The sequence below is a fragment of the Homarus americanus genome, unplaced genomic scaffold (assembly GCF_018991925.1).
Source record: "Homarus americanus isolate GMGI-L3 unplaced genomic scaffold, GMGI_Hamer_2.0 scaffold40248, whole genome shotgun sequence".
Classification (NCBI taxonomy): domain Eukaryota; kingdom Metazoa; phylum Arthropoda; class Malacostraca; order Decapoda; family Nephropidae; genus Homarus; species Homarus americanus.
The window spans coordinates 6353923-6372691 of record NW_024712526.1 but is presented as its reverse complement, the minus strand read 5'-3'; the positions used below and the strand labels follow the sequence as shown (position 1 = coordinate 6372691).

The window sequence follows — 18769 nt, the reverse complement described above, 5'->3', positions numbered from 1 at the left end:
AGTAGAGAAAAATCTCACCTATCTTCAGACTGTTTTGATGGTTAGGCTTGTCATCTGTAAGAGGCCCCCAGGTGTCTATGGAATCTGGAAAACCCGGTGTTTGCCGATTTTGGAATGTTCGTGGACCCATAGAGCTCCCCCGGCCACGTCCCCCCCGACCTCTGGCCATGGGAGTTCCATTTGTCATCCTTCCACGCCGTGAGCCTTCACCACGACCTGGACCATCCCAACTTTCACTGCAAATTTAAAGTGACAAATATGTACAACATTTAACAAATTTAAGAACATCTTTAAACACAGAGTAAATTAAGTCAAAATTATGCTTCTGCAACAAACAGTTTATACCCATCAATAAACAATGTCACCTATATGTATTCTTAAACTTATATGCACCGGAACCCATAATTCATTGTCTTCAATATAAGAAATTTAAATGCAGTAGTAACAAATTCATTACAGAACTTGGCAATGCATGAATTATAACCCTGAGCCCTAGGATGTAAACTCGGGTTAACCATCACATATTAAAGACTGGGACTAATTCACAAATTAAATACACTTCTCATTAACAACCTAATCCTTGAAGGGATCTTTAGAGGCAATAATACCAATAAAGATTGAGAAGCAATGAATCGTGAGTGCCACATCAGCAGACATGCAATGTCAGTCCTACTAATATTATCAGGTGACAATCCACCCAGTTCCAGCTGACTTCCTAACTAACCCAAAACTGGAATCATCCTCATATTTTCTAAACATTAACTTATATTGAAATTAATACAATTGAATAACAATATCATTCAGCTTTCTTAGCACTAGTGCTGTCACTATAATTACCTTTACCTTATTTACCCAATTGCAATCCACTAAAGGTGGCCATGCCAAGGGAAGAAGATCAGTGACCTGTGTAGGATCCCTCCACTGTTCTTGATAATGGACGAGTTGACAGTTGGATTTTTTTTGTAAGATGGCAGGTCAATGGGTAAAGAAAGTGTTTAAATTCACTATGGTAATGATATTTTTAAACAAATTGGGCCAAAAAGTGTCAAAAATAAGGGTTAAAGTTGCTAAAAAAGTCATGTGACTGCAAAGAGCTCTGTGATTAGGTAAGGGGGGGGGTAGTAACTCAAAACTAGTTATTTCCGATAGAAATGAAAGTCTAAATCGTTCATAACACATCGCAAACCACCAGTAAAAAACATAGTCTGCATGTCTAAGTCCAGGGAAGGCCAAAACTTAAAATATACCCAATACAGGTATAGCCTATCTCGAATCTAAAATTCCAAATACTTATGGTAGTTAAAGTAAAATTTTACCCATTAATTAACATGATGATATATCCCAGTGGTTCATAAGTGAATCATCAAAACAATAACAGCACTATGTTGTCATATTTAGCTAACATCAGGCAATATCAAAACAAAGTCCAGACAATGCCATCACTTCTAAATTTACTCGTATCTCCATCTACAGTAGTACTGATATACTTTGTAAATGTACTGAAAAAAGAAAAAGAAAAAAAGTCTACCGGGTAAGAGAGTATGAAAGCTGAGCTGGTGTGAACATGGGAGTTCTTTATGTCCAAAAGACCATAAGCATGGAGGACACTGCAGCGGGTCATACTGGGCAGCCCCATTTACACGCGACCCCTATCGCTCATATATCCATCCAACCTATGTTTGAAGCTGCTCTTCATGGCTCATTTCTTCACTTACGAAATGTCCATGACTTGACCATAAAAAAACACCCTGAACGTGGCATTTGGGGTCTGAAGAGGCCATCCTTTCTACTACCTACGACTGCAGCCCAGCAGCATTTGAAACTAGTGACGTCATTGCAAATGGCGGTCCTGTTTCCAGAGGAATAAACTTATCTCGACTATTATAGCAGGACTTTTAAACTTTTATTACAAATTATATATACCGTATCACTCTATGAGCGTGGCAGAGTGTATTTCCTGTGTTTACCCAGAACTGTCAAATCATCCATTTTGTCAAGGGCTCTTTTGAAACCCAGTATTGCTGTTGATTCCAGAGCTTGGGCTGGTAGACTGTCCCATAGGTCTACCAGCCTCTGTGAAAAAGTATTTCCTTATATTCGTACTGCATGATAATTAAGCAAGTTTATAGTTGTCTTTTTGTGTTGGTGGTACATGACACCACAAAGAAATGTTCCGGGTTCACGTATACTTGAAGGAGCATTCTATTTTTGTATTCAAAGGTACACTTTACTGTATATTTCCCAAATCTCAATTTTTTTCACGGTGAATGATCCACCACACCGCTTACATCTTTCTCCTTATCAACAGTATCAAGGAAAGTGCCCTTAACAGAAGAGTTGTGATTAGGATTGTTGTATCTTACATGTAGGATCTTGCATTTCATAATGTTAAAGAGCATTTGCCAGTCTCGAGACCAGTTGAACAGCTCATGCATGTCTTTCTGCATTGTTATGACATCATCTTGACTTGCTACCTTCCCAAATATCTTCGTGTCGTCCGCAAACTTGATAATGTGGTTCGATGCTTTCATCCATGTCACTATACAGTAATCCCTATAGTACTGCCTTAACCAAGAGAGTCTGTATATACTTGTAAAGAAAACATTTATTAGCTTGAATTCTATTACATCACACATCAAAACACTGTTGGAAATATTCTCACCCGTCTCGGCCACCTCGACCACTGCCACTACCTCGTCCTCTGAACCTGGGTGGACCGCCACCCCTGGGCCTGGATCCACTACGTTCACGGGAATTAACCCGCCGATTTTCCTTGTTACTTTCTGTCTCAGTTGGCTGAAAGAGAATTAACACCTGTCATTTACAATAACAGCCACCAAGGTAGCCAATTTTATACAGTATCAAGACTTCGTATTAAGAAAATATATATATTTTTAGAAAATATACTTTGTCATGCCATAAGAAAGTCAACTCTTTGACTAAAGTTACACAAACCATTCACCAAAATGCCAAAGGGTAATGACACCTACATACATGAGAAGCATTTGGAAATTTTTTTGCCAAAGATGAGATAATCTTTTTTTTTTCCACATAGTAGTCTTCTTAAAAATGTAAAACACAATTGTAAAATAAGCCATAAACCATATTAAGCTTCCCTATTTAACTGCAAAGTTGTCATTAGATGTGAAACTGCTCAATTTTATCGTCTCACACTTACTAATCTACTATTCTCACACTACCATTTATGCCATGAATTTTGGAAATAATCATAGAACAACAACAATATCCAGTAACACCCATTTAGTACTTATTAAGGTGATGGATTTGGCTCAGTTGTGTGAGGCAACAGTGGTACACCATAATGATATCTGGGGCTTTGTTGTGCAAATGAAGTACCATAACAGAACACATATCTCACAGGTGTTTTTTATTTGAAGATAATAATGAGAAACAGGAAATCAAATGACTTATTTTAATTCCAGCCACTCTGCATAATGGGAAAACACATGATCATCCGGCATTGGCCAAATAAAATATCACAGGTGGGTGAACTAAATAAGAACCTGGCAGAAACCAAAGACCCTTAGGTTAGGACAGATGAAGATTGTTGTATTCACCGAGACATAAAACTGAAAACAAAGAATTCCACAGATTTGCTGACACTGACAGGAGACTACTATTCCCAGACTGAGCCAAAGCCAGAAAATGAGTAAGGTGTCAAAACAGTATGTGCAGGAGTAGAAGATGGAGACACTGTCTCATGTCCATATACAGGGGAGAAGAACAACACTACTGTATTACTTTGGGTTAATACAACTAAGTTAAAACAGTTATTAACATTCTCGGGGACACATGAAATTTATTTAATGAGCCCGTCACTGGCTCTGTTTGGAGCTCGCAGAATAACCAGAAATCGTGTTGAAGATAATTTTTTACCGATCCTTTTTCGTGGCTAAGATATTGTCAAATATTTATTCACATGAACCCTATTTTGTTATCTGCTTGGAGTACAGAATGCATGCTCAGAATCACAGTTGCATCAGACTCTTACCTCTCACCTTACTGATCAAATCCAGTTAAGAAGAAACCCCTCTGTAACTTGCGGTTACATATACATACAGTACAGTAATTTTTTAAGAGGATCTAAAATATTTTATAATTTTCAGCTAATGATATTAAGTAAACAAAGAAACAGATTATCCATATTATAGTAATATGTTGTGCACACCAGTGTTTGCAATTTAAACATAATTTACCTTTTGCTATTAAGTTAAATAAGGTGTCAAAGTAAACAGCTTTCTATGTAGGCCTACCCAGTATCTGTCAACTATTGAAATTTGAATGTTTTTTTTTAATGTCTCGTAAAATTTTGGAAGGGCTAATAAACTTTGGGAAAAGCTAGCAACTATTCGGTTCTATTAGCCTGGCTGGCTACCTGAAAAAGGGCGAATTTCTACCCCTGCAGATTAAATACAAAATAATACTGTACCTTGTTTGTTATAGGCTTTTTCTTTTTCTTTGTCGACTCCTGCCACTTGCCCTGATCATCACCTTCAAGCAACGAGTCGATGGCGGCGTTCACATCATTATCACAGTCGTGTAGGGCCACCATCGCATCGTCTGCACTTACACCTGTGAACTGCATCACCTGAAAGAAAATAGAAAATAATAGTGTAAGAACACAGGTCTACTGTATTTACTAAATAATTTGTTTGACAAAAGACAATTCTGGTATGTATAAGTATTCCCCAACTTATGAAAAGGTTCCGTTCCCGAAAACTTTCATAAATTTTGTAGCACTTATTCATGGTTAATCTGAAGCACAAATTACTATTGAGTGAGGTAAGAAACCCTTTGCCTTTCTTCAAAGAAGAATACAAAAAAAAATTGGAATGGATAAGTGTGGAATGAACTTTAAGAGGTAGAGTTCACTCATGCCTTACTCTGGTATAGGACCAGCTTACTACTTGAAGCGAGGAGAAAAGTGTGTAGCAGAGAAGAAACTCTGGAAGAAACTGTGTATGTGCCTGAATGTGTGCAGAAGATTACCAGAGTAACAAAATGTGATGAACACTATTCTTTAGTGGTGTCAAACAGTTATGAGCAAAAATACCACCATTATAGATAATAAATGTCAAAGAATTAACCAAGCAAAGAAATGATCAAGTTATGGAAGAATGTGTTTCTTTGTAAGAGTAACAAACAATTAACCACTGATGACTATGACATTAATGCTCAGTAATATCTAATACCTGTACATAGTAAAAAAAAATTTCATTCATCACAACAATAATGTTACACATCTTTATTAAGATTCCATAGAAGTAAATTTCACCTCATGAAGATCATGTAAGAAAACAAATATAAACAAAAAGTATTTTGTGAAGCAATGCATTAATGATCTTACTTGATTCATTTTTTCCTGAAGCAACTTTTCGGGTTCTGTTCGCGTGTTGTCAATCATCTGGGCAATGCGGAGCTGTTCTGCTGTTGGTGCTATCTTGTGCGGCACTGCCTCCCCACTTTTGTCTTTGTCTGTAGCCTGGCTGTCCATCTTTTGTTGTTGCACAGGTTGCTGTTGCTGTTGTTGCTGTGTGGCGGTGTTGTTGCGGTCACCGCCACCCGCCCGCGGACCTTTGTTGCCCCGGCTGCCTCTGCCCCCGGAGCTCATCTTAACAAGCTAATTTATGTACACTTTGTATATACAAGTGCTGAAAAGACAAAGAAAAAGAGCATTAAGGTAAAACATACTCTTTTTACCTAGAAAATTGCAAGTAAAATACAAATAACTTTACTGGTGAATTGCGATCAAGTATAAATTTCTGTAAAAACCATGGGGGTGTTGGTTATTACAGTACAGAATTTATAAACAACAAAGCAACTTACCACTTATTACAATAACTACTGCTATGTTTCATAGTGAAGCATCATACCTTATTAGTGTGTGCTGTGCTCTCCATTACAGATAAGATGTTTGTGTCAATGAGGGTAGTCAGCTGAGTAGCATACAACATTTCACATTCTTTGCAGACAGTAACATAATTCAATTTGAATAAAAGTAATTTTCACCATTTTTCTTAAAATATGAAGAAAAAAAATGTATGTACAGCATATGTCCTACTTCTCAGTGGTGTTCAATCTATACTTCATTTGGCTTCACACTTTGGTTTTGACAGATACAGGGGAATGAATTCCTTATCATCCTACTCTAACCACCATCCATAAATGCCTAGCTCCTGTTTTGTCCACCATATCTCACTTCCCACTTCCTGTCCTACCTATCATCCTTCACTCCGTACCTCCTAACCTATCACCAACCCTCACAGACCATCTCTTGCTACTCAACCACAACTGCCCAGCTACTGTTCTGTCCACATCTCACGACCCACTTCCTGTCCTGCCTACCATCCTTCATCCCCCTACCCTTCCACCCACCTCCTGCCCTAAACACCACCCCACTGCCCTGTCCAGTCTACTACTCCTAATTCACAACCTACCTGCATACTTTGCCTTAACCAGTACCTTTTTGGGGGCACATTCTATCATAAACACTGATATCTGAAGTTCTATATGAAAAATTTAAAGCACCAATGAGAATGCTGTACAGTAAATAATTGCACAAAAACCATGTTCATTAAGCACCATCTAAGACTAATCTTTAAAATATATTCCCTCCATCAGAGAAGGTATCCCACGCACAACCTCTCATATTCAGCATTACTTACCATTAACTCCTCCCACAATTTTACAATTTATCCCAATCTGCCCTTGCTTGAACCAATGAGCTTATGAAATATTACCATTCATGGTTAACAGGAGTAGTGATTCAACAGAACAATCTCTAAAGTACAAAATGTACCAGATTTGTTTATAAATTTTCTATGAAGTCAGTCTTATAATAATAAACTTATAACACATAAAGGCAAAGTTTATGCAAAATCTAACTGCTTTTCCACCCTGCATTGGGTCCTCTTCTATTAAAATACATCCTTACCACAAAAAAATTCCAATATCAACCCCTAATACTATACTACATGTCACATCCCCCCCCTTAGAAAAACAATCTGTCAATCCTGAAATGGTGGTAGAGTACAACGAAAGCCACACATTCCAAGACAAGACCTCAGCCATGAAAGTTGTGTGGGAGAAGGTGAAGACCGTGAGGTTGTAGCCTCCACCTTTTACCCCTCCTGAGAGGTTGAACCTCTTCGTCCTGAAGAATTTTTTATTTCTTCGGGTAAAGAGGAGGGTACAAAGGTCGTCCGTTGGCCGAGTGGTGGCCTTATGGTTACCTTCGGCGACTGGGGGCAGGCCAAACAACTAAGAAACATCACGTGCATTATCAACATCCCCAACCAAGTGGAGGTAAACATGTGTGATAACGCAGTGTGGGGAGTGATCTCCCACGCCGTTACAACACATGAACCGACAGGAGTTCCAGGAGCTGATCGGCTATGTCTTCATCTTGAAGAAATTGAAAAAACAAGATGAACAATCCACCTCAGCTCTAGAGGGTTTTTTCTACAAGATACCGAAGACGATTACACTGAGATAGGAAACCATCCTAGTTAAGCCGTATATACCAAAACAAACCAGGTGCCACAATTGTCAGCACTATGGCCACGATGAGAAGAAGTGCCAGACTCGTGGAGTCTGCACCACTTGCAGGACAACACACCTCGTGTCAAGCAACAAACAAGAAGTGTGCAGCTTGTGGCAGCCCTCACTCCTCCAACCAGAAGTGTCTCAGGGAGGAGTGTACGGTAGCCAAGATGTGAACCAAGAGGAACGTTAACTACAAAGAGGCTCTCCTTGTAGTTAAAATAAGAAAATGAAGAACAAGAAAACCGGATTACAGAAGAAAAACTAGAAGAAAATGTAAAACAAAACAGACAAGACGAAGAAGAACAAGATATTTTGTTAGGAGGAATAAATGTGGACCGTCCCAAAATACAAAAAGAACATCAAAATAACATGTCTACGGCTGTAATAACTGCAGCAGTTGACGGCCAGCAAAACAAACTAAGAAGAAGAATGCTCAACAATATGTATCACTTTGGAAAACATATAACTATGAGAGACTTTTGCAAACATCAAACACAAATGCCAACTCTTCAGGATGATCACCAATGGAGTTACTCAGAATCTGCACCACTGGTTGTGATGTAGTGCGAGGTTGTGAGATCCACCCAAGACACGTGGCTTTAAAAGAAATGAGCTCTAACCATTTAGATGGCAGGGGTTTCTCCTAGTTTAATAAAATTGTCTGGCATTAACCAGAATAAAATACCTAAGTGTGGAGCTCCCCTCCAAAGGGTTAATTTGCTAGAGCAAGACCAACAGTAAGTCTACTGTATACATTTTGAGAGGTTTTACTTTATCCTCTTCGCCAATGATTGGCTCATTAGCCGCTGTTTAGCTTTCACTGAAATTGATTTTTTATCAGGTTTTATCTGATGATGAAATGCTAATTTCATCCATCATAATTTTATTCTTTCCATTGACATAAAAATGTGAGACACTAAACACATCTGCATTTCCAGTCATAATATTTTGAGTCGGCATCTTCCCACTGCGATCCTGAGAGCGATGATAACTAAAACACTGTAGTTAATTCATTTTTAGTACAAATAGTGAACCATTCAAATAATGTACACAGTACAGCATACTGTATATTGGTTATTGTTTCAGTATCTTTATGTATTGATGGGGTGTCAGACCACAGCTTACATCTCAGAAACAGTCCAGACTTGACTCGACATTAGGGGGGTCAAGTGTAAGGGTAACCCTCGCAGCTACCCAAGGGTTATAAATCAACCAGGCTCCCCTCCACATGTCACACGGCCCCAACAAATATGTAAGACACACAGTGAGCAAAGGAGCCACCTGCAGCCCTCCCCCAATTTACTCAAGGAACCTACAGTACATCCCAGACAAGGCCCAGACCTATCCTCACATTAATCAGGTGAAATGTAACCCTCAAGCCCAAGTCAAGGGGCCACAAATCAACTAGAGCCTCTCATGTCACACGGCCCCACCAACGATGTTAACAGGCAAGCATTCATCTGAAGATTTCTCCAGAATATACAACAACTTAAAGTCTCTGAAAAAGTCCAGACCTGACCCTACATTAGCGAGGGCAAATGTAAGGAGACCCTTCGCCGCCCCCCCGATCAGCTCAACCTGACGGCTCGCCTCCCAATATATAGGACGTCCTAGTCCTCCCTCTGCCCAGAGAGAGACAGAGAGAGAGTGTGTCTTGTAACCAAGAAGGGCCAGCTACCACGTCCCCAGTCCCGCTCGAGAGAAGCCCGCCACTAAGTGTAACGAAGTCTCAGCCGGGTCCATCGACAGAGTGCTGTCAACTCCACGTGTAACAGTAAGTGCTGGCTGTGTAGACTGTAGAAGTGCAGTGATCCCGAACCTCCCCAACGATCGACTTAGTGAAGTGCCCATTCTAATTGTGAGGTTAGGTTATACGAGAATACCATAGTCTATCATAAATTGTGTACGAACCCCCCCATTAATCCCCCCTATTGAACTAGTAAAATAAAGCTGTAACACGCATTGGTGTTTTATATACTACACTTGTACTGTGCCTGTGTTAATATACAGTGTTAACATCACACCCTCGAGACACGCTACCATTTCCTCTCGCTATAATATTCTACTACTATAAACTCCTAGCTTACCTCTTCACGTGAGATTTTGTCTCATTACATTTATAAAGTGACCAGGTTTGGTATGGGAAGCCCTGAATGCCTGTGTCATCACCTCTCCATCTTCTGATACTGCAAAAAACAAGTCTTTGAAAACCTCACCTAACCTACAATATTAAAAAGGTTAAGATTCGGCTTCGAGTTTATTGGTCCCTCATCACCTGAACACCAAAAACACCACCATCACATACTAAACACCAAAAAAAAAAAAAAAGAATAAGGTAATCTTTTTATTTTATAGTTTCACAATTTTTATAGGTTAGGTAAAGTTTTGATTGTTTGGTGTTCTTTTTCGTACTTCAAAGTACTTTAGTACTTCAAAGCGCTGCCCACTTTGAACAACTAATTTTGTTGGTAATATCAGTTAAAATACTTGAAAAATATAAATTTGCAACAGAAATGTAATAGAATACTATATTTTTTTTTTGCTCTTTCTCCCTATAGACTGTAAATAGAAATATGAAGGTCCTTGTTCAACTATAAATGAATCTTTACCCCCCAAAAATAATACAATGTTGTCGTTTAGATTTTATTACTCGGTATCATCCAAAGAACAAATGTGGACAATATGAACAATATACTGTATATACACACGTTCGGGTGCTAGCCATCTGCTGCACTTTACTCAAAATAAGAATACAGCTCCTCCCCCACTTACGACCTCCCCGACTTCCAACCACCCACACTTATGACCTGCCCCAGTCATACAAAAATTTTTTCCAATTACGTATTTTCGAGTCCCAACATCAGTATACTGACAAAATTTTCGTTTGTAATTCACTTTAAAATGGCTGGCAAGCTTAATAGTAAGAGTTTTGTGGTGCTGAGAAGAAAAGGAGACACCCATTTTAGATTTTCTATGTACAGTACTGTATTATCTAAGCATTTTCGACTTACGACCTGGATTTGGGTCCCTAACCCTGTCGTAAGTCGGGTAGGAGCTGTACTTAACTCTATAGCATTTTCAATGGAAATTTATAATTTTCGAGTTTTTCTGACATTTCAATTTCACGTAAAAAACTGACAAAACCCTAGCTAACGACGCCCAACCTAACTATTACAGAAAACTTTAAAAAGCGAAATATTTAGGAGCAGGTGTTCAGATTAAGGAGCCAAGTTAGGAAACTTTTCTATATTAGAAAAGTTCTTCAGCTTATCAAGAGCATCACACAAATAGCGGAGGAAATAAATTTTTGCCAAACAAGAATATCATCAAGAACCTAATGACTCTCAAACATCAGTATACATGTCTAATTTAACCTAACCATAGAAACCAGTAGAACTTCACCCAATCTCCTAGCCAAGGGAACTCAGCCCCCTAGACCCCCAGTGTGTAAACCTAGCCAAACAAATATTCGTCCATTGGCAGTCCTCAGGTTTTGGTAAGAGAATAGGTTTATTTTTTTGTGAGTGTTTTACTCAAATCTGACCTTCGTTTTTTTTGCAAATTAGAGGTTTCTGTAAAAATTAGCATATTCATTTTTAACAAACTGCTAATTTGCACAAAAATGGAGGTCAGATTTGAGTACAACACACCAAAAAAAACTATTATCATAACAAAGGAACAAACCTAACCTACAAGGAGGAAACAAGTGACTAAGTGATTATACCCTCGGGTAAACTTTGCGGGAACCTGCAGACAGTCAATGGATGAATATTAACAAGTAACCTATCCAAGGGATCTTTGCCCCCTGGACCCCCCCCCCCTCCCGGTGTGTAAACCTTGCCTAACCTAACAAGACAAAAGAAACAAAGGAACATGAATAACCAAATCTGAAATCAGTCAGAAAAACTTAAATATAAATTTCAGAAAGAAATGCCAGTATTTTTGGGGGGCTATATCTCCATATATACAACTCCATAAAGCATTCCGTGATCGAACTTTTCCAAATCTTAACCCAGTATTATATAACATTTTTAGTTTTATATAATTCTTGATAAATAAATTATGGAAATTAAAAATAATTTTCAGCTGGTTTTAGGAAAAAAAATTTACCCCCCCCCCCCAATTAAAGCTCTACCTTCCAATTGTCTGGTACGTGTACCTTTATTTTTCCTCTCTAGTCTGGCCTGACTAGCTGGATAGAGAGGCCTGGGTAATATTAATATATATATATATACCATAAAAAGCGCAGATGGCAGCAGGAGAAAAGGGGTCCGACTAATTACCCAAATGTAGCCGCAATGAAGTCAAATAAGGGTCCTACATGAATAAATCGGACTGCCAATCACTTCTCGACTAGTATTTGGTGTCACAAAGTAAAAAAAGATTGGAAAACGTAATTTAATCTGAGTTAATAGATCGCGTGCATGTACCGAGGGAGCGAGTAATTACCCAAATGTAGCCGCAATTAAGTCAAATAATGGTCCTTCATGAATAAATCGGACTGCCAATCACTTCTCGACTGGTATTTGGTGTCAAGAAGTCACAAAAAATTGGTAAACTTAATTTAATCTGAGTTAATAGATCGAGTGAATGTACCTAACCTAACCTAACCTCGACTAGTATTTGGTGTCACGAAGTCACAAAAAATTGGTAAACTTAATTTAATCTGAGTTAATAGATCGAGTGCATGTACCTTACCTTACCTTACCTTACCTTACCTTACCTTACCTAACCTAACACAACTCTGATTAAATTAAGTTTACCAATTTTTTGTGACTTTGTGACACCAAATACTAGTCGAGAAGTGATTAGCAGTCCGATTTATTCATGTAGGACCATTACTTGACTTCATTGCGGCTACATTTGGGTAATAAGTCGGACCGGGAGAATAGATCTATAAAGACATACTGGGAGCTTCTGAAGGTATTAATATCGTTTAGGTCATCCAGCAAATTTTCGGATTTTGAGTTTAGGTTAGGTTAGGTTATGTTGGGTTAGATTGAAATTGTTTTATCGGTTGTTTTTTGTGTGTTTTGAACAACTTCCAAATAGTTAGATGACCAAAACGATAATTTTAACGTTTCAGACTTAAAAAAAAAAACTATAATAAAAATTACTTGTCTAAAATATTTCTCATACTTAAAGTAACTTTTTTACGCATATTAAAGTGTATTCTGCTACAATATATTGGATAGATTAGTATTTTTCTATAACTTGTTGCTTATGTCATGTCATCGAGTTTTCACCAAGGTTCCTTATCATATATAGTACCAGCATATTTCATTTCAGTCAATAATAACGACACCCAAGATAAAATCTGCCTCACTACTGTTATACGAAGACATTTTCTGGGAGGAGGAAGGAACACGAGAACTGTAAGGCCTGGCCCCAAATTGTAAACAATGGAGACTCAACCATCATCTACTGTCTTAATAACACCAGCAATACTACAAATTTTACCTCTCGCGCGATACCGACATTTGGAAACGAAATATCAAATGGTAGCCTATGTTTCTGTGAAGGTTTATTTACAGATTGGTTGCCACTTCCCACCGGTAAAGCCAATGTTCAATAACACATGCGAGCTTGACGCCATTTGCACCAACACATCCTAGGTCTGCACAACACCGGTTTTAATGTCCGTTTTTACGTAAACTAGGACACTCACACGGAATTTTCTAAATCATTATTCCTCATCAATCATTTGTGATATCATTTATCAGGTATATAAATGTAGCAAGTTGGTAGATAGATGAAAAATGCACATTAAATTCACAGTGTTCATATTTACCTAGGAAAATGCGCTCACAAAAGCTCTAGGGTCACGTGACCATGGATCGCAGCGCGCATGCGCACAAGGTTCGTGACGTCATTAACGTTTTCTTTGATAACTTTATTCTGTTCCCTTCGCACCCTATGAAACCATCCCCTCATTTACTACAATTTTAATCAATACAAATTGTGAATTAAGAACAACGATTTTACTATGATAAATATTTCATATAATCACCCAGTACGTGTGTGGCGTGTGCCGTGTGTAGTAACTGGGAGGATCTTGAGTAACTGAAATTGCACCATTTCTCAGAATCTGGTAACTACATGGGAGATAACCGTGGATGGACTCAAGTTCCGGTACCTGAGATATCAGTGCAGGTGTCAGTTCCACTAATAAATTTTATTCAAACATATTATAAGTTGTTTCACTAGATCATCCAAAAGCTAGGATCTCTTCATAGTACTATAAATTGCTATCAAACATTTGCATCACGCATTTTTACCTAAATATGCTTCAGCTAGGATAGATTACATTTAAGGAATTGTTTGGTGTTGTTGGGTAAGAGTTTAGCTGACAAATGAATAACTCATTGTCAGTTAACATTTTTATGGCGTTATTTCTTAATAAGTTATAAAAATGACGAAATACACATTCACCTGCATGGATACACATACTACACATCAAGGGCGTAGTCAGAGTCCTTACCGTGGGTCATACTTTTGTTTTCAATGGAGTGTTCATATTCATTTTCCCTTGACATAAGTGTTTTCAGTGCTAAGGCGGATCCAGGGGGATCCTGGGGGTTCGGATCCCCCTTTCCATCAGAAAATTCCAATACTTTTCCTGTAATGCAGTATTGTACTCAGGCATTTTTGTATAGTAAAAAATAATTACTATTGACCTCAGAATATCTCCTCATATCATGTGCACGTGGCTTTAAAATGGCCTCGAAATGCCTGTGATATTGGGTGGGCTCGCTTTGCTGGCCATATTCCCCCACCCAAAACTTTTTGGACCCCCCCTTTTGATATTCCTGGATCCGCCCCTGCTGTGTACATACTTTTATCCCTTTTGTCAATGATTTTCAGGAAAGAAATCGGTTTTCCCCTCGTATTTGTATCACAACCCATTGTCTCGCCCAAGCTTACCTCAAAAGACATAGAGCTGGACAACAGTGATATACTGCTATGGCTAGTTTTAAGTAGGGAAGACTCCATGAGTTATTCTTCAGGTGTTTCCAAACACTCAGTCATGGCTGAAGAATAATATCCTGGGCGAAAAGGACCGACAGAAACACCTAGGTAGATATACCTTATTTACATATATTTACAATTAAAACTTAATAGGTACCAGACATAATATAAAGGCACTTCCTACCTAATTGGGAGTGCAGCATAAACACCACTGATTCCCACCTAACATTCCCAAGGACGGGAAAGGACAAACCTAAACCACATAGTGGCTCGGAAAGAGGAGAGAGTCAGAGGCAGACATCTCTGGGAAGAATTTGGAGAAAGACTTCAAGGACAAAGGAGACAGCCTGGGTCAGGTCAGGCTGACAGCCCTTTAAGGTTCTCCCATCAGCACGAGCCAGATGAACTTTATTAAATTTACAAGCTTACATATTCTATTACACAAGGTTGAGGCAAGGCTTTTAATGGGAGAAGGTAAGACTATGGGAGTACAATAGGTAATTAAATATGAACTAAAATAAATATTATAACATTGAATACACAAACAACAACAAATGGGCATAATGCAAAATGGCTACCTAAACACTCAAGTGGCCTCAACCCATGACTTACGTAAGAACATAAGAACATAAGAATGGCGGACACTACAGCGGGCCTATTGGCCCATACTGGGCAGTCCCATTTACACCCAACCCCTATGGCTCATATATCCATCCAACCTATGTTTGAAGCTATCCAGCGTATTCGAGTTAATGATGATATTTGGTAACTTGTTCCATTCATCCACTACTCTGTTTCCAAACCAATGTTTACCTATTTCGCCTAAATCTAAATTTGTCTAATTTAAAACCATTATTACGATTTCGCTCCTGGTTGGATAGTTTGAGTACCTTTGTAATGTCCCCTTTGCTCAGCCCTGACTTCCATTTATACATCTAAGAACATAAGAACATAAGAATGGAGGAAACTGCAGCGGGCCTATTGACCCATACTGGGCTGTCCCGTTTATACCCAACCCCTATTACTCATATAAGCATCCAACCTATGTTTGAAGCTATCTAGCGTATTCGAGTTAATGATGATATTTGGTAACTTATTCCATTCATCCACTACTCTGTTTCCAAACCAGTGTTTACCTGCTTCACGCCGAAATCTAAATTTGTCTAATTTAAAACTATTGTTACGAGTTCTCTCCTGGTTGGATAGTTTGAGTACCTTTGTAATCTCCCCTTTGTTCAGCCCTGACTTCCATTTATACACCTCTATCATGTCGCCCCTCGCTCTACGTCTCTCGAGGGAGTGCAAATTAAGATGCTTTAACCTGTCTCTGTACTCAAGGTTCCTAATGCCCGGGATTAGTCTTGTCATTCTCCTCTGGATTCTTTCCAATGATTCTATATCCATTCTGTAATACGGTGACGAGAACTGAACTGGGTCATCCAGGTGCAGTCTCACAAGTGCTAGATATAATTTTAAGATGACCTCGTTAGTCTTGTAACTAACACTCCTTTGCATGAACCCAAGTACTTTATTAGCCTTGTTACGAGCAAAAACACATTGTTTACTTGGCTTAAGATTCCTACTTATCATTACTCCTAAATCTCTCTCGCAGTCGGATTTCTCTATGGCATCGTTGTTCATCTGGTATCTGGTTTCCCTGTTTACATCTCCTATACTGAGTACTTTACATTTGTCCACGTTGAATTTCATCTGCCATTTTTCAGACCATTCGAAAAATTTGTTTAGATCTTCCTGTAGTTTTGGGAGTCCTCGTCAGATTTAATTACACGTCCTATTTTAGTGTCATCAGCAAATTTACTTATGTTGCTGTCTATGCCGATATCTATGTCGTTTATGTATATAATAAATAATAATGGTCCAAGTACTGAGCCTTGGGGAACTCCACTTGTGACGTTGCTCCAATGGGACTTAGTGCCGTTAATGCTCACTCCCTGTTTCCTGTCCTGTAACCACGCCCTAATCCATTTAAAGATGTTACCTTTGATGCCATGAGCTTCTACCTTTCTAATTAGTCTTTCGTGGGGGACTCTGTCGAAGGCTTTGCTTAAGTGGAGATATACCACATCATAATTGTGCCCCTCGTCCACAGATTCGAAAACTGATGAAAAGAATGTTAATAGATTAGTTAGACAAGAACGTCCGCTTGTGAAGCCATGCTGGGAATCATTGATCAATCGGTGCTTCTCCAGGTGATTTCGAATAGAGTTTGAAATGATTGCTTCCAGTAATTTGCCTACTATTGATGTTAGACTGATTGGGCGATAGTTAGAGGATAGTGATCTATCCCCCTTCTTGAAAATCGGTATTACATTCGCTATCCTCCAGGATTCTGGTACTACACCTGTTTTTAAGGACATGTTAAACAACTTAGCTAAGGGCATACTAAGCTCTTCCTTACATTCCTTTAATACTCTGGCAAATATCTCATCGGGACCAGGTGACTTATTAGTCTTTAGTTTGTCTATTTGCTTACTAACATCGTTACTAGTCACTACTATCTCGCTTAATTTGTTTTCTTCACTATCTCTGAATAGAGTCGGTGCCTCGGGTATCATGTTTAAATTTTCGGTGCTGAAAACTGTTGAAAAATATTTATTCAAATTATTGCTCATTTCTCCGTCGTTATCAGCGAGTTCGCCGGTATCTGACCGTATTGGTCCAATCTTTTCTCGTGTTTTAGTTTGATACATTTGGTAGAATCCTTCGGGGTTTGTCCTCGCCTCCCTTGCTATCCTTACCTCATTAGGTTTAAGTTAAGTTGAGTTTCGGTTAAATTTGTTTAGTGTTTTTTTTTTTAGTATTTACCACACATTTTCTCCCCCACTTCAAAGCCCTGTACACTTTGAATAAGTAAAACTGTTGGTAATTAAATCGGCTAAACTACTAAAAAAAAATTGCATTTCTGACGAAAACCCTAAATATTAAATTATTTTATTTTTGTTCTTTCTCTCTATATGACTCAATTCGTGTATAAGTAAGTGTTGGCAGTGTGGGGTATGTTATGTTTGGATTCACACTCAGGATGGGATGGAGAAAGGAAACTCACAATGTGCTCTCTGTATACATGTTATATTGGATGTACAATGCAGCTTGGTGCTGGGAAGTGGCAGCGTGGTTACAAGCGTGATGTAGAGAGAGCTGGTTGGTGAGGATGCTCAGAGGAGGACAGCTTGTGGGTCACCATGCTCGCCGGCGGGAGCGAGGGCCGCCAGGCAGCAGCGGAGGAGGAGGTGTAGCTTGCTGCAGCAGAAGCTAGAAGAGAGGTCTTAAATAGCGGGGGTAGGCGTGGCTTAGTTGTTGACCCCCGTGATGTATGACGGCGCTGGTTGACCCAGACCACGAGGCATACACTGGGGAATTCGCGGGGTCGGCTACTCAGCGACAAACAGCGTTTGTAGGGGAGAAATCCACTACAGCAGCTTATAAATATTTACCATTCGTGATCCTCCCTCCCTCCAGTACGTGACGCACAGGTCACTGTTTTCTTTTCCGGCAATGAACGTACTGAAATATGTCATCATTTGATGTTTACGTCCCTTATCATTCATACTATACGTATTACTACCCGGAGCTTAAAATAGCAGCCCAGACGTCACGCATAATGAACGGACCTCTGCCACTGAGTCAACCAACATAATTCATGTAGACGTTTGTGATATATAAAGAAAAAAATGGGGCTACAATATTGTGAAATTCATAAATAATCAACAAATTCAATATTAAACATTGGTGTTATGGAGTTTGCCAAATTTGTTCAAAGTTCCTGTACAACACTTATAGATTATAGGTGACAAAGGTTTCCCAAATAAAGCAGAAAAGGAACGTTTCAAAATTAGTTCAAAAGCAACACATTAATTTATATTGTTTCTAATAAACAAGATAAATACCATAAGGAAGTCTGGATGCAATAGGAAATTTCATGGTAACATAATTAATAACTAAAAAATAAATAAAGTAATACAAAGGCAATTGCGAAGTAGCAGACACAGCCTACTCAGGGTCGGATCCAGAAATAAAAAGGGGGGGGGGGGGTTGTAAGCCCCTGATTTTTTTAATCAAACTAATATTATGGACATTTTGAGGCCATTCCTAGCCATGTGCACTAAATATTAGGAGATATTCTGAAGTTAATAGTAATTACTTTCTACTATACAAAAACACCTGAGTACAATACTGCATTCAAGAAAATGTATTGAAATTTTCTGATGAAAAG

At 38.8% G+C, this 18769-nt stretch overlaps 1 protein-coding gene across 1 annotated transcript in view; it reads right to left on the bottom strand.

The window, feature by feature from the left end:
* Positions 1 to 5672, bottom strand: part of LOC121863492 (protein lingerer-like) — a 38572-nt gene extending 32900 nt beyond the window's left edge. The window contains exons 1-4 of the mRNA XM_042362171.1: positions 5369 to 5672; positions 4451 to 4609; positions 2663 to 2796; positions 19 to 236 (exon numbers count right to left, since the gene is read on the bottom strand). Coding sequence (XP_042218105.1) covers positions 19 to 236; positions 2663 to 2796; positions 4451 to 4609; positions 5369 to 5632 — 775 coding nt within the window. The 5' untranslated portion in view covers positions 5633 to 5672. The remainder of the gene's footprint in view (positions 1 to 18; positions 237 to 2662; positions 2797 to 4450; positions 4610 to 5368) is intronic.
* Between the last annotated feature and the right edge of the window lie 13097 nt (positions 5673 to 18769).